Source organism: Gambusia affinis, linkage group LG04 (assembly GCF_019740435.1).
Source record: "Gambusia affinis linkage group LG04, SWU_Gaff_1.0, whole genome shotgun sequence".
Lineage (NCBI taxonomy): Eukaryota > Metazoa > Chordata > Actinopteri > Cyprinodontiformes > Poeciliidae > Gambusia > Gambusia affinis.
Window position 1 is genome coordinate 23,405,596 of NC_057871.1, and position 23,268 is coordinate 23,428,863.

The 23,268-nt window shown below is 39.1% G+C and overlaps 1 protein-coding gene across 2 annotated transcripts in view; it reads left to right on the top strand.

The window, feature by feature from the left end:
* The first annotated feature begins 303 nt into the window (after positions 1–303).
* Positions 304–23,268, top strand: part of mxi1 (max interactor 1, dimerization protein) — a 38,042-nt gene continuing 15,077 nt past the window's right edge. Inside the window, exons 1-3 of one of the 2 annotated variants that reach the window (XM_044114547.1) lie at positions 304–754; positions 3,680–3,782; positions 12,455–12,484. In XM_044114547.1, the coding sequence (XP_043970482.1) occupies positions 529–754; positions 3,680–3,782; positions 12,455–12,484 (359 nt within the window). In that variant the 5' untranslated portion in view covers positions 304–528. Of the gene's footprint in view, positions 755–3,070; positions 3,563–3,679; positions 3,783–12,454; positions 12,485–23,268 lie in introns of those variants that run through there. The other variant, XM_044114548.1, reaches the window with a different exon arrangement.

The following is a 23,268-nucleotide window of genomic DNA, read 5'->3' on the forward strand; positions in this document are numbered from 1 at the left end:
AAATGTTAAAAGCTTCAGGGGGTGTGGAGAATAAAATGTGCTAATTTCGTCCATGCAACCAAATAACCACAAAAGCTACTAAACTGGCTTGTTGCTATTATCTAAATAGTGACAGAAGTGATCAATAATTCACTTCTGTCACTGAAGCTGCTGGCGTGACGCTAATAAAACCAGACTTGTTCCATACTATTATTATTGTACAGTCCTGAAAATTTGCTTTTAAAAAAAATCCCAGGCAATTCCAGAGGGCGAGCACAGGGACCGTGCGGACTCCTCAGACACCGAGGGGCCGCCCTCCTCCTCTTTCCCATGCACCAGCATCCACTGACATTGGCCACATTAAACACCCTGCATTCATAAAAAAAACAGAAAGAAAGAAACGAGAAACCATCTAACAAGAGCAACGCCAACTGCTTCCTGCTGCCGCACCGCACTGCTTTCAGCGCTCTGCACGTCGTTAGAAAGCGCTAAAACTCCAGAGAGAGGAAAGAAAGAAAGAAAAGAAGACGAAGAAGAAGAGAAGGAAAAATGGCCAAAACTGAGAGGCAAAGACGAAGTTTGAAGAGTGACGACTTCTTCTTTGATTCGGAAGCATCCCTCTTGGATCAGCAAGATTTCGACATGTCCAGCTGCGCTTTCAATGACGTCTTCAACTCCAAAGACTCCCACATGGAGCAGATCACTTTCCTGAAAAACGTTCAGATGCTACTGGATGCTGCAAGGATTGTGGAGAGCGCCGAGCGCAAGGACGGAAGTGAGTTGATCTCTGCTGCATTTTTTTTTTATCCCTTTACATTTTTCATCTGAATTTCAGGAGGACAAAAAAAATCACCTCATTGTCAACAGTCTCAGACAACAAAGGGCTGAGTTCATGCAACTCGTGCACCACTGTCTGCAATAAGCACAGCCTGGGGCAGGTTTGCACGGACAATACATGCGATTTAATCATTGCGTTAGTAAATGAAGGGGGGTGGGGGGATTGCGTGCTTTGAATCGTGTTTAGACTGTTTCTGTGTGTTATCCGCAGCAGCATCGTCACTGTGTGCCTCTGCAACTCTGAAAAACAGGGATCAGTAATTTTCCCTGCAGCACAGTTAAAGTACAACATAGACCCCGATGATGTTTAGGTGTGTATGAATGTTCTAATAAAATCTGATCACATTGCGGCGTCCTCCGGGGCTCAGTTTTGGATGATGTCATTGTGCCCCCGCAGACTCTTCAGGGGGCCATATATGGCAAAAACAGAGTTGTTGTTGTTTTTAATACGCAGTGAATGGAAGTGAGTTTTACAGAACGTGTAATTCTGGGCTTGACGTGTCAGATTCCCCATCTCGTAAGCGTTTTTGCAACTATAAATAAGTTATGAGACTTTCTGCAGACGGCAAATCTCGACATGCACGAAGACTCAGGCCTTTATGGTGGTAATCTGGTGGCGTTTAATAAATTAATAATACAGTAGGAACAATGCATATTGTAAAATATAATATCATATCCTTATAATCGGGCATGATTTGTTGGACATGCCTTTGCATTTTAGCGCGAGTCTACAAGAGTCGCTTGGCGTTCAGCGCAGAAATATTAATAATTCCAGGGCTGCGCACATGAGAAGGCACTTTTACCCCACTTGTAACGTGGGAATTTTCATCACCTCGCTTGAGACAGCTCTTCTCTCAATTGTTTGCTTCCTGCTATTTGGGGGCGTGTTGCAGTGCTTTCCACATGGCGCAAATCTCTGCCGCGGTTGGTCAGCTGCGGGTTAAGCCCTCCGCGTCCGTCAAAGTCATCCGCCAATTAGGCTTGTGCTCGTCTGTGATGTCATGTGTTGCTGGGCCTGGCTTAAGCCGAGAAAAACACTCCCACCGCCCCGGTGAAGTCTGGGACTTAGAGTACTTTTTCTTTTAATCCTCATTGCTCAGTCATAACTAACGCTATTATATAGGAGTCTCTTTAGATGTCGTTTATTACTAATGCAACAACACACCATGATCAGTTTTTCTCTTTGATTTGATACTTGTTGTAAATTATTATTTAGATAAATTAGATAAAATTAATCCTTCCAAAAGCAAACTTTCATATCCAAAGGTATAGCGTGCCAAAGAGCCAAAATCCAGTAAATAATGTTATGTAATACGTGTTTTGTTATATAATTTATAAAAAGTGGTGACATTTAAAATAAATAATCTATAATTTAACATGTGGATTTTAAAAAACATCAATAAATGTCAGAATTGGAATGTAGCTTAAAACTTAGGCAAAGAATAGGTATCCTAACATCTGATTTATTGTGTTGTCTTTAATAACCTCATCAACGCTCACATCTACTCACTGCAAATTATTTCATGATGCACATCTCATGACTGTGAGAATCGTAAACTAAACTAATAATTAGGTCCCATAAGGAGATTTCAATTATAACTACCATATTTTTTTTTCATTAATAAATTCACATATTAAATGCATTTATGATAAATGCCTTAAAATATGTAGAGCTTAATTTATTTTCTCATTTTAATGCATGTACCTCCAATGTTATTTTTATGTACATATGCAACATCCATTGTTTATCAGAATTTGTCACTTTTGGTGCTCCATACTGTGCTTGTTAATCTTGTAATCTTGTTCATATGTTTTATTTTAGTGAAATTGTGATTTACAATAGAACTTCATAAAGCATCTAAATTCATTTTCTATTCATTTATTTCAAACAAGTTTTTTTTCTTAAAAATCTAGTAAAGCAGAAACATGTAGACACAAAGCCAAGAAAAAAATAATTAGCGTACTACTGTTGTGTTTGAAAAAAGAATAGGAAGAAGTGAATGCTTATTTAATCCTACTCCCTTATCTCAATTTGTACTATCAAATTATGATAACAAATATTTACGATATTTTTTATTGTAAGTGTAATAAAATATATCTAAATACATATTGTTAATTTTACTTAGAAGAAGTCCAACTTGTAACTTGAAATGATAGCGTAAAGCAAATGCACTAAAAATACTCAATGTCCCAGAATACACCGCGTTTAAACCACCCTACCTCACTCAAACCCCTCCTTAGTTCCCGCCTCCCAGCTGAGCGGCTAGGTAAACAAACAGGAGAGGAGAAGAAACGAGCAGCAGACGCTTTGCTGGGTTCTGGCTTATTTAGGGACACTTTTCTATTCACACCTCTTTTTGTAAAAAAAAAAAGCAAACAAAAAATGACATCCTGTTTCCTAGAAAAAATATTCCTTTGATACTAACATTTTCTAACAAGATTTAAGAACTGCTGGTTGTTAGTAGTAGCTTGCTAGCTCGGGAAGATTGGACTTTTTGTGTCATCTTTTTTATTAGAGCTCGTAAGAAAAGCTCTGTATCGGTCAGTAAGGTGTATTTTTTCAGCCAGTTCCATTAGATGCAGTACTGTCTTCCGTAAATAAATAAATTTTAAAACCGAGCGTTCTTGCCGTTTGCGAAGTTCAACGTTAACGGCAGAAAGCCTCAGAGAAGAATGACCGATGTCCAGCTAATAAATATCCAGCGGTTACTGGAGGCAGCGGAGTACATAGAAAGAAGAGAAAGAGGTGACATGTGTTAATATATTTTAAACTGACTGTGAAAAAGTGCCTCGGGAGCAGGTTTTGTGTGTGTGTGTGTGGAGCCGTGGCTGTCAGTTACAACCGTTGGTTTTCTGTCCTCAGAGTGCGAACATGGATATGCTTCGACCTTCCCTTTAAACCAGAGCACAAACTACCAGAGGCAAAGGAAGTTCCGAAATAAAAAGTTCAGCAGCAACCACAACAGGTAAGAATATCATCTTTGTTGGCTTCTGGCTTTTTTTTCTTCTTTTTTTTTGCTGGGAAATGTAGCATAGCGCGTAATAAGTATAGAGTAATTTGTAAGTACTCATAGGAAGGCACGTGTGATGTAAGCAGCGTTTCATCAGCTGATTGTCAAACTGACTTTCTGATCCAGATTAGAGATCTTGATAAATGTGAGCTCAGAAGTAACAATGTTGCAGCGTTATTTTGAATAATGTCTAAATCTTCAGTCATCATTTTAAAAGGACTTTTGTTTATTTTTCTTGTATTAATATTAGTGCTCATACATGTTTGGTAGATTACCTAACGTTCTTAGTTTCTCTTTCACTTAAAGACAAACTCGCTGCTAGTTCCTTTATGGTCACGCGATTTGCCTGTGAAGGACTAACAAGGAAAACGTAACCTTAGATCTGATCACTCTGTACAGCTACCACATACGTTCTTAGTTACATAGGCGTAATCCTTAAAGTATAACAATCAGTTTAAAAGTAAAGCAGGAAAGCACCATTAATAAGCACTGCTGCAAAAGTAAAACGACATAGCACCAGTTACAGCTATAATAATTGAATGTAATAATAATGAATGAATTTAATGCGCTTATTACAAAGAATATTATACCTACAGCCTGAGAAACCTCTAGTTTTTCTGTAACTGTCCCACCCTTGACTTTATTTAGGTAAGATTCCCAGTAAGGTTCTTACTGAGCAGGGGTCAGTTTGTGATTGATGTGGAATGAAACAAAACATTTTTTTTGTTAGTTTTTCTTTGGTTTCTGTGGTGCTAGTGGCCTTTATTCAACAGTAGAAAGACAGGAAGGAGGGCAGAGAGAGAAAGGGGAAGACATGTAAAAAAAAAAAAAGATCTGAAACAAGCACTTTGAATTGCCTTGTTGCTATATAAGTAAAATTACCTGGACATAGGACGGTGTAACCTCTGTATATGGTGCGCCTGCTCTAACACTGAATCATGTGGACCCCGCATGGTTATAAAAATCTCATCGGTCAGTCAGCCAATGATCGGAATCAGACAGTTTAACCCTGATTGTGACGTCCAATAGTGACAAATCAGCAAAACCAACAGTTCTTTATTACTTTATGGCCAATAAAAATCACATAGTCATAAGCTCATTTACAAAAGCAGGAATAGTCTTAACACATTTGTTTTTAGTTGTATTAGAATCTACTGACTTCGTCTAACCTGCCAAACTGTTTTTATTTCTTTCGAGTCAAACCTCGACGGAAACCCTAAATCAGTATCAGCTACATGAAACCTGATTGATTCACCCTGTCAAAAAATAAATAAAACTAAAACAGAAATGTATAAACTAATGAATCATAAAAGCAAATTATTATTCCAATCACTGCTAAATAATATCACATATTGCTTATAACAGCTAAAGTAAGCGTTGGTAACATTCATTTACTGTCGTTTTAATTTTAATTATGCCCTGCTGTCGAGCTAATGCTAATGTTAGCTGTTAGTTACCATCTACTCACCACTGACATAGTGTCCTCTCTTGCTACTTATGGTGTTAGCTTTAGGAAAAAAATTTTGTTGTTGGCAAGGGTTAGGGTTAGGGTAGTTACTTTCTTTCAGCTAGCTAACATGCTGTGTGAAGTAACATGTAGGGGAGAGGCAGCGCTGAGGATGTTCCAGGCAGAAAGAAAAAACAATGCTTCATTATAAGGACCTTAAACTGTTAGCGTAACTCATGTCTAGTTCCAGGCTCCAAGACATGAGCCTGTAGCTGGATGCAGAAATGAATCTTCCATGTCAACTCCCGCTTCCACGACCACCCTTCCTGCAGATATTACATCCTCTCCTCCTGCTTACATACGTATGTAACGCTGCCTATTAACAGTCCCACATCAAACATGAGCTCCCCCTCCGATTGCCTTCTGAGCCTTTTAATATTGACGTGAGAACGGGGCCACAAACAGGAGTTGCACGTTATTTGTCACGATCACGGAACGCTGCCTCTCTCTGCATGGCAACAGTCATGATCAGAAGTCTGCGGCCCTATTTAAGGCATTCAGGATGAAAAAAAAACCCAAACCCAGACATATGTAGGAATGCCTCAACACAATTTGCCCTTTAAGTTGTATTTAGTTGGCGCGGTTGTGATGAAGTGACAAAATCAGTTGTTGGTGGAAATAAAATATCAGTACCGAGCAAAAATTGCGTTCTTCAAAGCGAGGAACACTCTAGAAAATATTCTCCGTGAAGATATTTTCATAGGTCAGTCTAGATCAACATGCTGTCTACCTAATACCATTTAGAGCTGCATATTGTGATGGAGCTCACTTTATTCCTGTCTTGAGCCCTAGTGTGTCTTTGCAGCCACACTAGGGCTACAAAGAACATTTATTTTAGTAAACAATTCTGACGATTAATTGATTCATCTGATAAAAAATGTGGCACATTCTGCAAGATTTTCATTTAACCACTTAAGCTTTTTTACACAATATCAGAAATACACAAAAATGCAAATAAGCATACAATTCAAATACCTTTTTACATGAGAAGATAAAAATGTTATTGCCCGCAATGTAATTTCTTTTAGTGTTTCCTTGATCATTTGTAGCAAAGGATGCATCTGCAGCTAAAAAATACTGCCTACTAATCCGTTGATCATGTTTTGCGATAATAGATGGATAGGAAAAGGGGGCTTATTAGGAGATTTCTTTTACACAATTTGAACCAGGCGACGCTTGAGGATCTCAAGGTTAAATGTTTGCATCGTAAATGAAAGACTTGCATAGTTCTGACTTAATTACTGCTCTGACTGTGTTTGTCTTTCAGCAAGTGACCCTTTTTAGAGTCTGTCCTCTCCAGGTAACAATTAATCAATTACTAAATTAGTTGATGATTATTTCAATATTTGATTAATCACAATTAGTTCCATTTTTCGTCTAAGCCCTACTTCAAACTGCAGCAGTGCCTCCCGTTAAATTGAATTGGGATTTTCTGTAATTTTATGACTGTTGACAGATAGAGGGAGTAACACTTGCTCACCTTGTTAGGATGCGATGCTGCGCTCTGAAAACTCATTCCCTGACCTTCGTGTGGACTCTGTTTTAACACTTGATAGATCACTCCCAGCCTGCAAGTGTCAACAGAAGGACAGTGAAAATGCCCTTTGTCCACGACCTGACTCATCAGGGCTGTTTTGTATATAAATAGCACAGAATGTATGTTTATTTCACTGATGACCTGGAGCTGTAATGGACCGTCATAATATAGCTACATCTCATTCTTCAAATTATTGTTTTTCCCTCCCCTAAAGCAGTAGCATGGTTAGGTTGTCCTCTTGGAAAGGTTGATAGCGTACACTGTAGGGCGGAAACGATTGCGATTAATCGATTATTGACGTAATTATCAACTAATTTAGCAATCGATTAATCGTTAGCTGGAGTACACATACCCAAAAAAAGGCATTTTGCTGAGAAAAACGTCACAATCAGAGCAGTAATTATACAAAGGTCTATAAATTTTCATTCAAGATAAAAAAAAAATGTCTGTATATATTTTCTACCTAAAGCTCCTCAAGTATCATAGTATAAGCTGCACCTGGTTCAAACTTTGTAAAATTGTCATATTGAACACCATTTGCTGTGCAACTATTAATTTGTTAATTGAAAACGTAGAACAGCCCTACGTTGTATTGGTGTTAAGTGATGCAGAAAAGGGCTTATTTAAGTATTTACCTTACATTTATTTAGCTCTAGTTGCATCCTTTGCTACAAATAATCAAGCACATGCTAAAGGCATGCTGCGATGTTGCATTTAAGCAATGAAATACTTATTTTCTCATAAAAAAAAAAGGAATTGAGTGATTTACTTGTCTTAATTTCTTACATACTTGTAAAATTTTATAAAAACTATGCTTAAGTGGGCAAATGAAAAATCAGCAGAGTGTGTCATTTCTCGTATTCGATGACTTGATTAAGCGTCAGAGTGACCGGTTACTCAAACGACTGTCAGCTGCAGTTCTAATATTCTTTCTAAAATGTACAATTCAAATTCATCTTGCACATTTCGTTTGCTCTCCAGTTTCGTTTGCCTCCTCGGTGGCGGGTTGAGGCTTAAAGCCACAGGCTTATCTGACTCTGTCCTCTCTCGCCTGCCGTTTATAGCAGGGATGCTTTATCTCGCTGACCCACTCTACGGGCGTGCGCACTCGCACACATGCACGCACACTTACAAGAACGCAGGAGGACGCCTGGTGCTGTTATGTCTGCCCTGGAGCCACTTTATAATCTCTGCTGCTTTTGTTGTCATGCACTGAAGATTCAGATATTGTCAGTCAGGATGCAGGAAAATGGTTTCTGATTATAAATCCCTGTGAGAAAGGAATCTAACTTTGATTGTTTTCTTTAAATAAGAGGCCACACTTAGATATGCTGTGGCTGTCCGTGTTGGATGATTTTTGGGTCAGGGCTGGTGGACACATACACACGAGTGACTAAAGTTACTTGATTAGATTTTTGCAGTGGATACTTACGGTCGAATATTAGGGCCGGGATGAGAAAAAAATTAAGCTAGAAAAGTTATAATATTAAGAGAAAAATGTCATAAGGGAATAAACTCATAGTATTACGAGAATACAGTCACGATAATACAAGAATAAAGTTGAAATTATACTAAAATTAAGTCACAACACATAAAGTCACAATAATCCAAGAATAAAGTCGTACGACAAAATAAAATGATTTTATGAGAATATAATATGAGGAAAAATTTTTAGTGATTAGAGAATAAATTCATAATGTTACCAGAATACACAAAAGTCATACTTTTATGAGATTAAGTTGTAATAACACAAGGAAAAAGTTGCGTGACAGTAAAGACTAAATAATACGAGAGAACGCTTACAGTATTACCAGAATAAAGTCGTAATGAAGTAGCAATTTTATAGTAGCTCCAAAACAAAAACTAAGAAGATGTTAAAATATGAAAAGTTGAGCATCTTGTAAAGTTATACTTTTGGTGTCAGTTTTACAAATTGGACATGTTTAATCTTTTAACACATAAGCATCAAATTATTATCAGCAGCAGGACTTTGACACAATTGTACAAATCACTCTGCCTATTTGGAAGAAAGAATGATAAACTAGATGACCAAGTCAAATCAGATCTTGATAACTAAAGTATGTCTTTATCTTACCAGTTCTATGATTTTATTCCCGTAATATTGGAAAAACCAACTCTTAGTCAGACCCTAATGCTCGGTCGTCCAAATTATTTTTCGAACATAATTTTCAGTTTACATAAGCGTCCTGTTTTGATGAATGTTTTAACAGAATGGAAGCTGCTCCCCTTGACATGCTGTAATTGCTCCTATAATGTGTTTATGTCCTGTGAAAACACTGGTCTTTATTCATAAAAGAGCAGTAATCAGCTGAAAACAAGCAACTTTGTTTTTTGTAAAAAAAAACAACAAACAAAACAAAAACAAACAATAAAGTTTTAATTGTCCAGCTAAAAGGGGATGAGGGTTACTAAGCAACCCAAATGCTGCTGACAACTATTGACTCATATGATGAAAAAAAAAAAATTACACGCATTCATTCGTCTTCTGTTTGGCGGACTCACTGATACACACATCTGCTGATCTGGTCCCATTTTAAAAGTGGAATTTTTCTGAAAACGTTTGGCAAGATTAACTTATTTTTGATTCTGATCTGTTTGACTGAATGTCTTGGAGTTGGGAGTTTCCAAGCATGACCACTGAGATATAGTTGATGCAAATGGAAACCTTTAATTCAGGTACTTAAGAGAGTTTCAAGTAAACAACTATTAGCAGCTTATCAGTGACTAAAGTATGTTGCCGCTCCTTTTACTTGTCGTAGATGTTGACGTGTGCAGTCTGTCACTTGAGCACAATGGTAACTACAAAGGCCTTATTATTCTATTGTAAAGAGAAGGAAAATATTTCACTCTGACCGTTAAAAAAAAAAAAAAAATTGTAATATTACGGCCTCAAACATCAATGTTTGTTTTGAGGGATTCTCTGCAATGGAATACCAACACAAAGTAGCGAATTACCGTTATATTTCAGAAAAACAATTTGTGGTTTGTGAAGTAATTTTACAAGCAAAAATATGAGTGTCCTGCCTTAGTAGTTAAGCACTTTTGGCGGAAGGTCTTTTGAGTTGTGTCTCTACCTGATTTGCACATCCAGAGACTTTATCAGCGGCCTCGCCGCAACCTGAATTTTTCTTCCCAAGAACTCTGAACAGCTTCAGAAACTTTTCTATGGCTTTCTTCTTGATGTGCTTCCATACAGACTCGATTTGTGAAAGACAACAATTTCAGGATCTCTGCAACAAGCCTCTTGGCTGCTTCTCTTTCCTGACCTGTATGGATGGGTGCCTGGTCCAGAATTGTGAAAGAAAGTGGAAAAAGTTCAGTTCAATTCAAATCCAAAACACTTTATTTACCCTGAAGGGAAATTAAATATTGTTGCACCTCATGTCATCCAAGTTTCTTCGAAGAGTCGTTGTGGATGGTGATGCTGAGGGAAGGAAGGATCTCCAGTAGCAGTCAGTCTTGCAGCGAATCTGCAAAGGCTTCTAACTGCACACTGCGGCTATATCACTGTCATGACATGGGAACAAATCAATTTCCAGGCAGTGGATATGATATTCCACAGCGACGCGTCTTAGATGACACTCCCAGTTGTTTGCAAGCACTACTAATCCACCTCATTTGCTTTTGCCGCTCCTCTCTAAATCTCTGTCTGGCGGTATGTTAGGAAAGCCGGGCAGAGAGACGTTGGAGTCGAGGATATAATCCTCACCCGTTGGATGGATGGATGGATGGAAGACATTAGGGCTGCCGCCGATGATTATTTTAGCAATATGTTATAGAATATTCTGACGATTAATTGATTAATTGGATAAAAATATTGGCACATTTTGCAGGCTTTTCATTTGACATAGCGTTAGAGATGCATTAAAAGATACAAATAAGCAAACAATTAAAATTAAACTATATTTATAAATAAGGGGGGGAAAAATGCGGCAACAAAGCAGTCCTTTAGTGTACGACTGAACATATTTACACACAAAGAAGGTTTTTCTTCTTAAATGCAAAAAGTGTATATCTTTGTGCGGTTTTGTCGAAACTTCTGCGCTGACTGTGTTGTTCTTTCATCAAGTGGCCGCTTTTAGAGTCTGTATACTCCAGTTGACAATTCATCGATGACTAAATTTGGTGGTGATTATTTCTATAATTGATTAGTCACGATAGTTTCGGTCCTAAAAGAGATGGTTTAAATTTCCTCCTCCTCCTTCTGCTCTTTGGTCCCGTCCTGCATCCACGAATCCTGGCTTTAAACTCCTATGGCATTTGGGCTCGTAGTTCAGGTGTTATTCGAGGCTTTTGAGATTCTAATCAGCTGCTCCCAAATCTTTGTTGCCACCATTACGCATCATAAAAAGTGTACAAAAAGACCCAAAAACTACCGTAATAGTATAATTTCTTCCAGCTGCGCAGCATCCAAGACCAAAGGAAATTCCGGAATATGATTATTTTTTTTTCCTTCCAGGCAACGTATGACTTCTGTTCTTACCGTTTTGTTTATTCGCATCTAAATAAATGGAAAAAAAAAACATACTATAATCAAACAAAAGAAAAAAATGGATTCCAAGAATGAGTCACAGTGTCACTCTACCCGTCATGCTGCATTCATGAACCCGAGCCTCATTCAGAGAAGGCAGGGTGTAGTTTGCGTGTCGAGGGAAGTTGGCAATTTAGGAATCAGGAGGAGGCCTGGACTCCTTTCAGTTTGTTTCCATACAAACACACTCTCAGGCATCAGCTGATTCACTTCGCATTATTAACAGAGGACTGAACCCTGGATGCTGCAGCTGCTGTGTGTGTGTGTGTGTGTGCCCACATGCACACACACTCTAATGCTCTACTCAGAGGAAACATAAGTGCCTTCAATGTCACACTCGTCCTCAAAGAGGTCTGTTGTGTGTTGTTCAGTAAGAGGCTTTATGATGCTGCAGTGAATGCCTGGATGTCATGTTAATATTTGTTCATGTAAGGTCTTCAGTATGCAGAATTTATTAGTGTCTTGACTAGTTTTCACATCCCAAATCTTAGCTTGTGTTTGTTGACCTTTATATACCTATTCTCAGATTACAAGTGGATGTTCTTTTGCATACTTTCCTGATTGAAGTCTTAAGACCAGAGGGAAAAGTTACAAGTGTTTGTGCTGCTGGATCGTAACGAGGTTGTAAGTTGAGCCTCAGAATGGAAAAAAAAGAAAGAAATGGTAGCAAGAAACAGAACAAATAAAGGACACCCGGGGTTTACTAATGTAACCCTGTGTGTCTTTTAGGAAATCTAAAATAACTATTATTGTCTCAAACCTGTACAGCCTTGGCTCAGCAACCTCCCATGTTCTAACACATAATGGCTTGTTTTTTTGTTCCTGTTTTTATCTTTTTGCATTTTGAAGCTGCCCTTGTAATCTTTTTATGCAAAATGTCAATACTTTGTCCCTTCCTTTCTCCCTCGCTCTTGAGATTATGTTCAGGACTGTATTAGGTTTTTTCTGAAAATGGAAAGTCTGTATTTCACTCTCTGTGCAGAACTCTCCACTGACTCCTTATGTATTCTTTCTTTATGTTTTTTCTGCAGGTCAACACACAATGAACTGGAAAAAAACAGGTGAGTTGGCAATTCCAGTCACATGCTGGCACACCCTTCTTTGATGTGAAAACAAGTTCATTTGGTTTCACTTTCACTTTGATAGAAAACAAGTTTGGAATTTTTTTTTAAATACCAAACTTCCTCTAACATTGACACATTTCCAGACAGTTTCCAGGAATTCACCTTCATACATTTGCTTTCAACTTGAATGTAAAAGAAATGACACTTTATGCCTACAATTGACTCTTTTTAAACTAAATAATGAACCCTATAATTCACAAGAAACACTTACCTTGATTAACTTATGTCTCAAGAAATTAAGTGACATAAGGGATGCTAATGCAACGTGTTTTGATTGAGGTGGTATTTTAGGTTTGAATAGCTTTGCTGATAGTCTAGGTCCTTTTAGTACAACTGGCACACAGCAAGACTTTTCCAGCATCCCATCAGTTTGTATTTTGAAACAAAAACGAACCCCTTTGGGTAGAGAGAAGCAACTTTGTCATCCATCGCTGTTGTTTGCTGTACCAGAAACATTTATACGTTTTTTTGTATGCAAACAAAAAGGGAATAAATGTGATTAATTGCTTCAAAATTTTTCATGCATTCCAATCTATGTAATTATCTAATTGAAATGAGCACATTAATGTCCCTGGGTCTAATAGTTATAGAAGCTTGCTAAGCTGTTTTTTTTCCCCATGTGACTGTTGGTTGCGCCTCAGCTAAATGTGACATAAAATTAAATTGTAGACCAGGTCCGCTTACCAAATCTGAAATTTGAAAAGCGTTGGGCTAATAGAAATATGTCTGATATATGTCATATTTAAGGGCTTTGACATGTGGTCAAAAACATGCAAGAAAATCTAAGCTGAAAGCTTGAAAAAAATTTTTATCACAACGCTGAAGTTTTTATTGATTGGTAGAGAATGTTGGCGCAACAGAAAAGTCAGCTCTTTATCTAAAGTAATGCATTTAAGGTGGTTTCCAAGCCTCTATATTGTTCTAAAAATCTTATCTTGGGCGCTCATAATGATTTCTATCTACAGGGTGAGGAAGTGACTTTTTAGATTCTGGATTGTAATTTTTCTCTTTTTTTTACCGCCCTATCCTTTGAAGTAGCTAAGAAAAGCCCTAATCAGATCAAGCTTGCCACCCACATACGGTGTTTACGCTCTGTGACTGCAGGTTTCAAGAGTCAACCTGTAAAGGGTTCCCTTTGACTCTATAAATAGGAGCAGCTAGACTTAAAGTATTTATTGCAAACAGAAACAAGCCTTCCTTGTATTTCATTATGTCAGAGTGTGTGGGTGCATTGAAGAGACGTAGGAGGATGAATCAATTCAGAGTAATTAGATATCACCTCAGCTTTTTTTTTTCATCTCTCTCTCACCACACTCCCTGGCAACTTCCTCTGAAAGGATGGGAACATTGGAAGGAAATTCAGTGGGTTAAAAATAGATGAGAGTTGATGTGTCATTTTTGGTGCTCACATCCACAAGCCAGCCTTTTCGAACTGACTGGCCTCGGCAGATTGCAGCATCCGTGCAGGCCTGCGTTTTACAGTGTTCCGCCTACACAAATGCATTCCGATAATAGCGTCGGCTCATTTGTGTGTTCACTGTACGGAGACGGTTTTGGAGACTCTCGATGCTTATCTGTGTTGTGCGCCGTGCTTCGATGGCCATTTATGGAATGTAACCACTTCTGCCTATCAGAACAGGCCATGGCAAAGCCTGTTGAAGGAGGAAAACAGAGTCATTGTGGGTTTTCCGTCACTGCTGACAAAGCGCCAAACAACAGTCTGAAAGAGGTTATTAGTAATTATGCTACTGTCGTTAAGCCCAAACTTAACGACAGGCACATCTATGAGGAATGGATTTGACTTTCTGCTCGGCACTTTTCCAATTCCCACACTGACACTATATACTCAACAAAGTGAATATTATATTACAGCTTAGTAATTCATATTTCCACGAGGAAAGAAAATACGGATAAGAAGGCTATTGTTAATTCATCTTTCAGAAGCACATTTAAAGTCAAACATTTATAATCCTCTTTCTGTGCCAGCAGCTAATCCAATTCCCCTACAGCGAGTGCCAGGCTGTAAATTATACGTATCAGGCGTAGTTGTTCACCCAAGTGTGTCTGGCTTATGCCATGATTCTCCACCCTCTGCTGCAGCAGCACCACCAGCAGCTCTTGATCCATCTTGAGACCACAGCATTTTCCAACATTTATCAAGCCTGTGTATCAGCAGGCGGCGAGACGATCTGCCTTGCATGACTAGCACAGGTGTTGATAACCTCTGCAGTGTGCAGACTAGCGATACAGTGGAGACCGCTAAAGGTCGATAAAAGGCACCGAAAGAGAGGAAAAAACCCACAAGCACATTCCAAATATTTGGAAGGAGATAACTTGCTCTGCTCACTCAATCCTTGTCCCCAAAATATGCAGCCTTTGTAGAGTTAATAAGAAAAGGCCATGAGCCCTGTCTTTTCACTACTTTGACTACATGGATTTTCTTTTAAACGTGGCAAACTGTTGGATGGTCATTCACATCTCATGTTCATGAATTCAGTTAATCTTTAGGGTTTTTGTACTATTTTGAGGATAATACTTTTAACTTCAAATGCGGAGGCACAATTACTAACAAGTCATAGTGCTTTCAGACCAAACGAGATTTGAGTGTTGGGGCGACTGGATTACCTGCAAAGTCTATGGTGGTCACACATTTAGGGCACATCAAGAAGTCTTGTGGTGTGTTTAGCACTGCGCGTTTCAGATCTCAAGCCTTCAATGTGTGTACAACGCATCCAAAGCAGCAGACGCTAGAGTTGAAGAACTTGGAAAATTTGGTGTCCTGGCAAGAGATGCAGGCACCAATGCGAGTCATCAAACTGGGTTTGGGTGAGAATAAGATAACATCGAAAGCAACACTTGTCAGCGCACAGCACCTGGAGTAGGTCGTGGAACTCAACAAACTCAGAACTTCTTTGGATTATCCGGTAGATCCAGACACAGACCAGAACTGCTTGATGACAATGTTCTCTTGCTTCAGTAAATAAAGCCAAGTCTCCCTCAATTTCTTCTGCCATTGTACAAAGAGACCAGCAGAGGAAACAAATGTCAAGAGGCTCCTCCCAATCGCTCTAGATGCGTGTCTGAGCAAAGTGTGGAAAGACACTCATCTAGAGTAATACTGACGCTTGCATCCAACTTGAGGCTTTGGACATCTTTTTTGACATGAAACACATTCAGTCTGAAAGCAGCAGTTCTCATTTACTGAAACTTCTTTACAAGCATTACAACATTCCTTTGGTAGATGTTACTATGGCATTTTCAATTACAAGAAACTATTCTATTGCCAAGTTTGCTCCCTCCAACTTTGAAAAGACTTGGTAAATTCTCCACACTGAGCTGCTTTAATTGTGCCTAGATCTTCCAGAGCTTTCTGAAATATATTGACATCAAGTAAGCACATAAATTTACTTTGCTGCATTCGCACACAACATGTGTGTTATTGTCTTGCACTGTTTTTGTCCAGCGAACATATTGAGGCATTAACTGTTTGCTTGGATATTCTTGAACTCCTCCAGAGTTGGAGGGATTGATCCAAGTCCAATTGGACAACTCTAACGATCAGTACAATGGGTTCAATTTCTAATGATCCTACACTTGAGGTTTCTATTGGGCTGATGAAAGGATTTTTGTAATTCATGTAAAATGACTAAGAATTTCCATTGAGGTATTATGAAATATATATATCTCAGTTCCCATCTCTCGGCACATGATATGCACTGTTAATTCTTCAATTTATTGCTGTTCCAATTTTCTACATCTGCTCATTAATATTTTACAGTCATAGTTTTTGCCTGTATAAAGCAGAATATTCCTTCAAATAGAATTGTATTTTTCAAATGCCAAATAAAAAGGACTTTATACATTAATTTTTCATAATGAGTGGACCACAAACTCACAAGTGTTCTTCCAGCCATGAGCTTTGGTGAGCATGATATTCCTTAAAGAAAAGAAACCTCTTTTAGCAATCTCTCAGTTGTCGTCCCACTGAGCACAACCTATTCTCAGGCCCCACTGCAGGGCCTAAAACAGAACCCGTTTGTTCTGACCAACGTGACAACTTGTAAGCTTTTCTTGCCTTAGAAAAGCAGCTTAAGGGACCTGATCTTTGGTCTACTGAGTCCAGCTTGGGAGAACACACGTGCTGGGGTGTTTTTTTTTAACTGCCTTCTCTCCGAGGCCATCCGTTTCGTGTTGTCAGTGGCCTCTCTTGGCTCTGGCTTACCTAATGATGGTCCAAACAACCTGACTAAGGACAACGCAAAGCCTAATCTGTACTCCAGATTTATGTACAGAGAGCCTTTTGTGCTATAATTACCAAAGTGGGATGTTCTCACATCCCCCATTTATAATGAGGAATTACATTGTTCGTGTTGTCAGTGGCCTCTCTTGGCTCTGGCTTACCTAACGATGGTCCCAGAGGACAAGGAAGTAATTGACAGGGTAATGAGATGAGCCGGGTAATCGGTCAAACAAACCTGACTAAGGGACGCCTTGAGTAGCACGCAAGCCTAATCTGTACTCCAGATTTATGTACAGCGAGCCTTTTTGTGCTATAATTACCAAAGTGGGATGTTCTCACCTGCCACTACAGTTAGAGGATGTAAATAGCTCGAAGTCTTAGATCCCCATTTATAATGAGGAAATTATATTGTGCTGTTGTATTATGTGCATCATGCGAGCCATGAACATTCAGTTTTACATGTATCATAATCTTGAGATCTATAACACACAGTATGTTCTGCTGAGTTGTACAACCTGTACAACCTTTTTACGATGCAACTTTTTTTTTTTCTGTTTTCTGGTTATCAGGTGTGTAGCTATTGCTGTAAAACAAGTAAACTGCAATCAAGCAAAACTGTGGAGGAAGTCACTAAAATTGACACATCTAAAATAAATTAAGGAATAACTTAAATTTATATGATAGACCTACTCAAAGTGGCACGTAACAGTAAAATGTCAGCGAAATTATACTACTGCTGCATCATGCAGAAGGAAAGCTTCTTTTAAACTGGGACAGAAAGCCGGGCAAAGTTAATGGGGAGTTGGTTGGAGCTAATTTGTGAGTAACTGTAACTGTAAAGCTGTGACTGCATGACACAGCATTAATAGCAACACAGACACAAATACTGCTCTGGAAACCATACCCATTTGTAATGCGCTTATTTAGGATACCAGTCACATAAAGAAGCGTGTGACTTGTGTCACTAAGCTGCCCATAGAAAGTGGATTTAATCATATTTTCAAATCTATTTGTCTCATTAAAAACACTGTTGAGTAAACAATAAAAATAGCAATCCCGACTATATGAACAGTTGTAAAAAAACAAAAAACATAATTAATTAGAATTTATCATCAAATCAAAAATCCTGTAATGACAAGAAACTGAGCACAATAAATGATAAACTGTGATAAATGCCCACCCCAATGAGACCACGGCACCGATTCATGTTCTTCTAGACCAGGGGTGCCCAAAGTCCGTCCTCGAGGGCCGGCACCCTGCATGTTTTAGTTCCCTCCTTGGTTTAATGCACCCGGATCAAATGATGACTCATTAGAAGGACTAAGAAGAACACTGACATGCTGAAAAGGTTGTTGGTGCTACCAGGGAGAGAACAAAAAACGTACAGGATGCCGGCCCTCGAGGACCCACTTTGGGGACTCCTGTTCTAGCCGGACGTCCCTAAACATTCAACCAGAGTTCATGTGTGAGAGTGGTCCAGTCAAAGTCCAGACCTGTGCAACTGAGAACATGAGAAAAGACTTGAAAATAGACATTCACAGATGTCTATTTTAAACCACTGAGTTTGAAAGAGCTTCATCAACCGTAGCCTGTAGATGTGACACATCGATACAGACCTGCCCCAAAAGACTGCAGATGCAATTGCAAGGGAAAGCTGCGCCTCAGAGTGACTCAAATACAAATCACATTATTTAGACTTTTAATTCTAGAAACATTTAAAAGGATGCAATATGTACTTTTCCATTTACAATTATGCATTGGTCTGTGTTGGATCTTTCACATAAAGTCCCAATGAACAACATTAAAGTTTGTCGTCTTAACATGTCAAAATGCGAACCAGTGCGAATGGTGTGTATACTTTTGCAAAGCTCAGCCTCCTAGTTAAGCCGTTATTTTTCCACACACTACACCACATTACACTGGAGAGTGGTGTAACTGTTTGATTTGCTAAAGGTGGACTGGCATATGGGATCAGTCTGCTGTTAAATAAAATGCACACTGTGTGAAAAGGAGTGATTTATTCTCTTATTTATTGCTTGCAGCAGGTGTTCCAATTAACCACATTTATTAGCGACCGAATGTTCATGCTGATCGGTAATGTTCCGCACATTGTCTTCTTCCTCCCACATGACGAGGTTTGTAGTCTGTCCAGCCTGTGCTCTTAAAACGTTAACACAATTCAGAGTCTTCCAGGATGAAATGTCTGTTTGCGCGGCCAAATCTTACAGCGCTCTGTCACATTGACCTTCGTGCTGTTTAGTCACAGCTAAGAAAGGAAAAGAGTGAAAAATTAAGAGAAAGAGATGTGGTTGCAGAAGATGCAAGACTGTGTGCTAAATATGAACGTGGCTTCTATTTTTAGCCCCACAGCTGGGGAGAAAGGAGAAACACCACTGCCTGTGGACCAATCATAGAGGTTAGCTTTTGACCAATGAGAGCAATGAGCTTAAACATGAGGGGGAGAAGTCTCCGCCTCTTATACTTTCATAAACGCTGCTTCACGTACTTTCCCATCAGCAAAACCTGGAGAGAACATCTTCATTTGTCATGTAAGAGTGAATAAAGTTATAACACACAGTGAATCTAACGGCCACCATCAGTAACGGGGCGACTCACTATGACAAGCTTGTGCGGCTTAATTTATGTAGAAAATGTGAGGCTACATCAAAGATATTTCCTCTCTGTGGGAATAAGAAGATTCTGTTCCTATTACATGGCACAACATCAGGCTGTATCTCACGAGGCTCATTTTTAGGTCTTGGCTACATTCGAGTCTCCTTTTCAGTGACAGATATTTTGAGGAGAAACCGAGGCCTGTTGTTGGGAGAGTTCTGTTCTGCAGACTGAGAATCAAGAAGGAGATTAATTGAAATGAATGTTCAACCTTTCAGGGGTGTGTGGTCATCGTGCAGTGTAAAGCATTTTCCCATCTTCCTTCTTGATGTTCCTCTGCCCACCTCTCTTCCGCCAACCCCCACCACCACCTGGCTCAATTTCCATGCTCATCCCTTTCATTTGCTCCATGTCTCTGTCTCTTGCCTCCTTTCCTTTGTGCTGCCTTCAAACCTTTGTCAGTGGTGGAGATTAAAAGGCAGTGTGCACGTGTGAACTAATCTGTGCATTAGTGATGGGCTTCAGCCCTGCAGTGTCTTTGCCCAGCCGCACGGAGAGCACATCTCCCACCCTCTTTTTTACTCAGACAAACTCTGCACATGTATGCTTATATGTGTGATCACGTGCCGATGTCTGTGGTGGCTGTTTGCAGAGAGTGAATTGCTGCATCGTTGCATCCATTTTCTCTCAGTCACCGGTCATCTATGTCTTCCCGTCACTCTGTTTATCACAGGAATGGCCTCTATTGGCAGAACTCCTTTGGCACGTCAGGAGTTGATTCAAACATGATTCAGAAGGATACGTCAATTATTGAGATTGCATTTGTAGCAGATTCCATTAGGAACCCGGCACATTTTTAACATAAAGAGCTGACCTTATCAAAAGTAAATCACACTGACACCCATTCACTTTATGGTGACATTAGATTGGGTTTGTTTTGATTATTTCCCCTGAGCAGTACAGCACAGGTAAATGCGCTTCAGTACACTACTTTCACAAAAAGTGTCCAACACAACCGACGCGTACTGAACCATTTCTTCAGGGGTACGCACACGTTGTAAGGACAGAGACCGATGCCGTTGTTTCTTACTCATTCTGCAGCATGTTGGCGCGCAAGACCTAACAGACAGCATCTGGTTTAGAATTTTCAAAATAAAAGCTCCTCCAGACTCAATACATAGAACTGACATATTTAATTATTTCTTGGGGACCACTGCTCTAGACCATATAATATAATACCAAAACAACATAGTCCATTTTGTACCACTTAGAGAAAACGAGATGTTAGAGCTTCAAATTTTGGGATTTTACTCTCATGGGTGCTCCATGTTGCAAAAACGTTGGTGCTTTACGCCTGTTGACTATGATTGTAAATCCTTTTCATGCATATTTGTGGTGTGGCTCTTGTAGTCATTTTTTCTTCAAGGTCAGAGAGTGCAAGATGAATTGCTTTTTCTCCCAACCACTTATGTGTTCGCCATACACAGTCTTGTTGCCACACCTACAAACTTGAGAGTTCCACCTTTGCTTTTGTCAAAATTTGGTTATATGCAAACATTAGCAGAATACAATATTGCAGTTTAATTCAAAATCGTAAATGGCTACTTCTCAATGCATCAAGTAATAAATTGTGGCCTCACAATGGCCTCATTGGGTTTTGTGAGTGAGGCTTCATCTTTCCTCACTTTATTTACCACTACATTCATTTAGCCGTAGTTACAGCTATACAAGTTTTAATTGTAAAATCCCTTTTTGGGACTGAGGTCGCAATTGGCTCAGAGTCTCATTCCCACCCCCCCACCAGCAGTGATGCCTTTATAGCCCCGTTTCATCCTGCTACCACCATCAGTTTCTGTAGTAGAAAGAAGAGGTCTAAGCATTTACCTCATTTCCATTTCTCTCATTAAGTTTAACATTTGGCGGTTGGTTAACGCTGTGCAGTAAAACTGTTGCGTGCACAATAAAACTTGTTAGATGCAAAGTTCAGACAGTTAATTTATGAAGCCTATGTTCTGGAGTGTAGAAGATCTGCTTGTTCTAAAAAGTTCTTTTAAATTGAAAGAAGTTTTGCTGTAGTTCTATTTGGCGCTAGCTGATGGACAGACTTGTTGAGATTTTACTTCTGCTAAGGTTTGAAGTTGCCATGTAAGCACCTCACCAGAAATTCACAGAGAAATCAACTGGAAACCGGTGTGATACAAATTTCAGCTTGATAATCCTAAGTGGTGACTAACAAAGAAGGAAATATTAAATCCCAAAGTTTTTCTGGTCAGTGAACGCACCGTGCGCAAGAGTTACCAGGTCATGCTGAAAAGAGTCTTCAGTGTGGAAGTTTAAGCTCAGGAGAGTTACTGGTTGAACTCACATTGGTGCCCATTTCCAGTTTCTGGACAGATTACACAGTCAGAACGCTACCCTTCCTCCCCCGTTCTCTATATCTCAGCCTCTAGATTTCTCTCTGATTCGCTCTGCATCCAGTCCATCTGTCCATGTTTCATGGAGATGATGAAAAGGACACCAACAAAAAAACAAAAATACAGTTGTTAAAGGATTGCTTTAATCTTATATGTGGAAGTACTCTGCTGAAGCCTACGGTTCAGGCTTTGGAGTGACCACATAAAACTTTTACTCTATTTATCAAAATGTGTAGCTCCTAAAATAACCTTTTTGTCTATTCAATGAGAACTATTGTGCTTTCTATCTTTACATTCAAAATGGTAGACATCACTGACCCTATTGCCTGTTGGTAAGTGGTCTTCACTTTACGTAATGGCTTTTAACCCTGTTTTAGCTTTCACTAAGCAATGTGGTAATGCTCTTCCTATTTTCACATCAACACAAGCACTCAAACAGTACTTCTGATTGAGTATTATGCTACACATTATTTCGGGATGTTTTAATAGATTTTGAGTCATTTAAGATTTGGCATTCGCCCATACTGAGTCTTAATCATATACTAATTTAAAATGAAAAAAATTAATAAATAAATGAAAACATCAAAGCCATGAGTACGCTTAAGAAAGCTTTAAAGTGCATTCAAATAACACACTACATTTGATGCATTAGTTTTGTGATCGTGCTCATGTCAAAACAGACACCTTGATCCTTGCCGTTGCTGGATGGGGTTTTCTTGAAATTAGTATGTAGTGGGTTTTAATGACATCTTGGCAAGTTGCTAACTATGTAATCACGTGTCATAAACACAAAGTTAAAGCCAGTGAAATTACTTTGAGATAGAGCTTGTCTGCTTCCATTTGTTATCTTTTCAACTTGGTGTTTAAAACTCAGATTATAAAGCTGTAATTGATAAGGCTCCACTTTTGCAGCCAAGTTGGTGCCACCTTGATGACAGCAGTAAACTTAGGTAGTATTTGCTTCTCCTTTGTTAAATATATACGTATATATGTGTGTATGAACTCCAAGCACATTACTTAAGCTGTTGCCTAACATCAATCATGTGACATATCCAGAAGAGAAGGAAAATCTAAGGTTACCTTTAAGAAATATGACCCAACCACATAAACATCAGCTTAAGCTTCCCTATTTTGTTAATGCCGACTTATCTGTTGATGCAAGATGTTAAATGTGCAACGATCGTTCTATTGACCTCTAAATGTTGGAGTGCAATCGTGTGCCATCAACACAATCAATTCACCGTCTAAAGTAAGAGCAAGACCATCGCCGAGCACATACACATAGACTGGCGCCTGACTGGGAACCTTCAGACCTGCCTCTAGACCATGTATATTACATGTTATCATCTGTAGAGCGAGGATCCAGTGTGACACATGCTGTTTTATGATGTGCGGCCCAGGAGACTGAGCCGCCTTTAACACAGACGTAATGGATTTAGAAAACACCGAAAGGG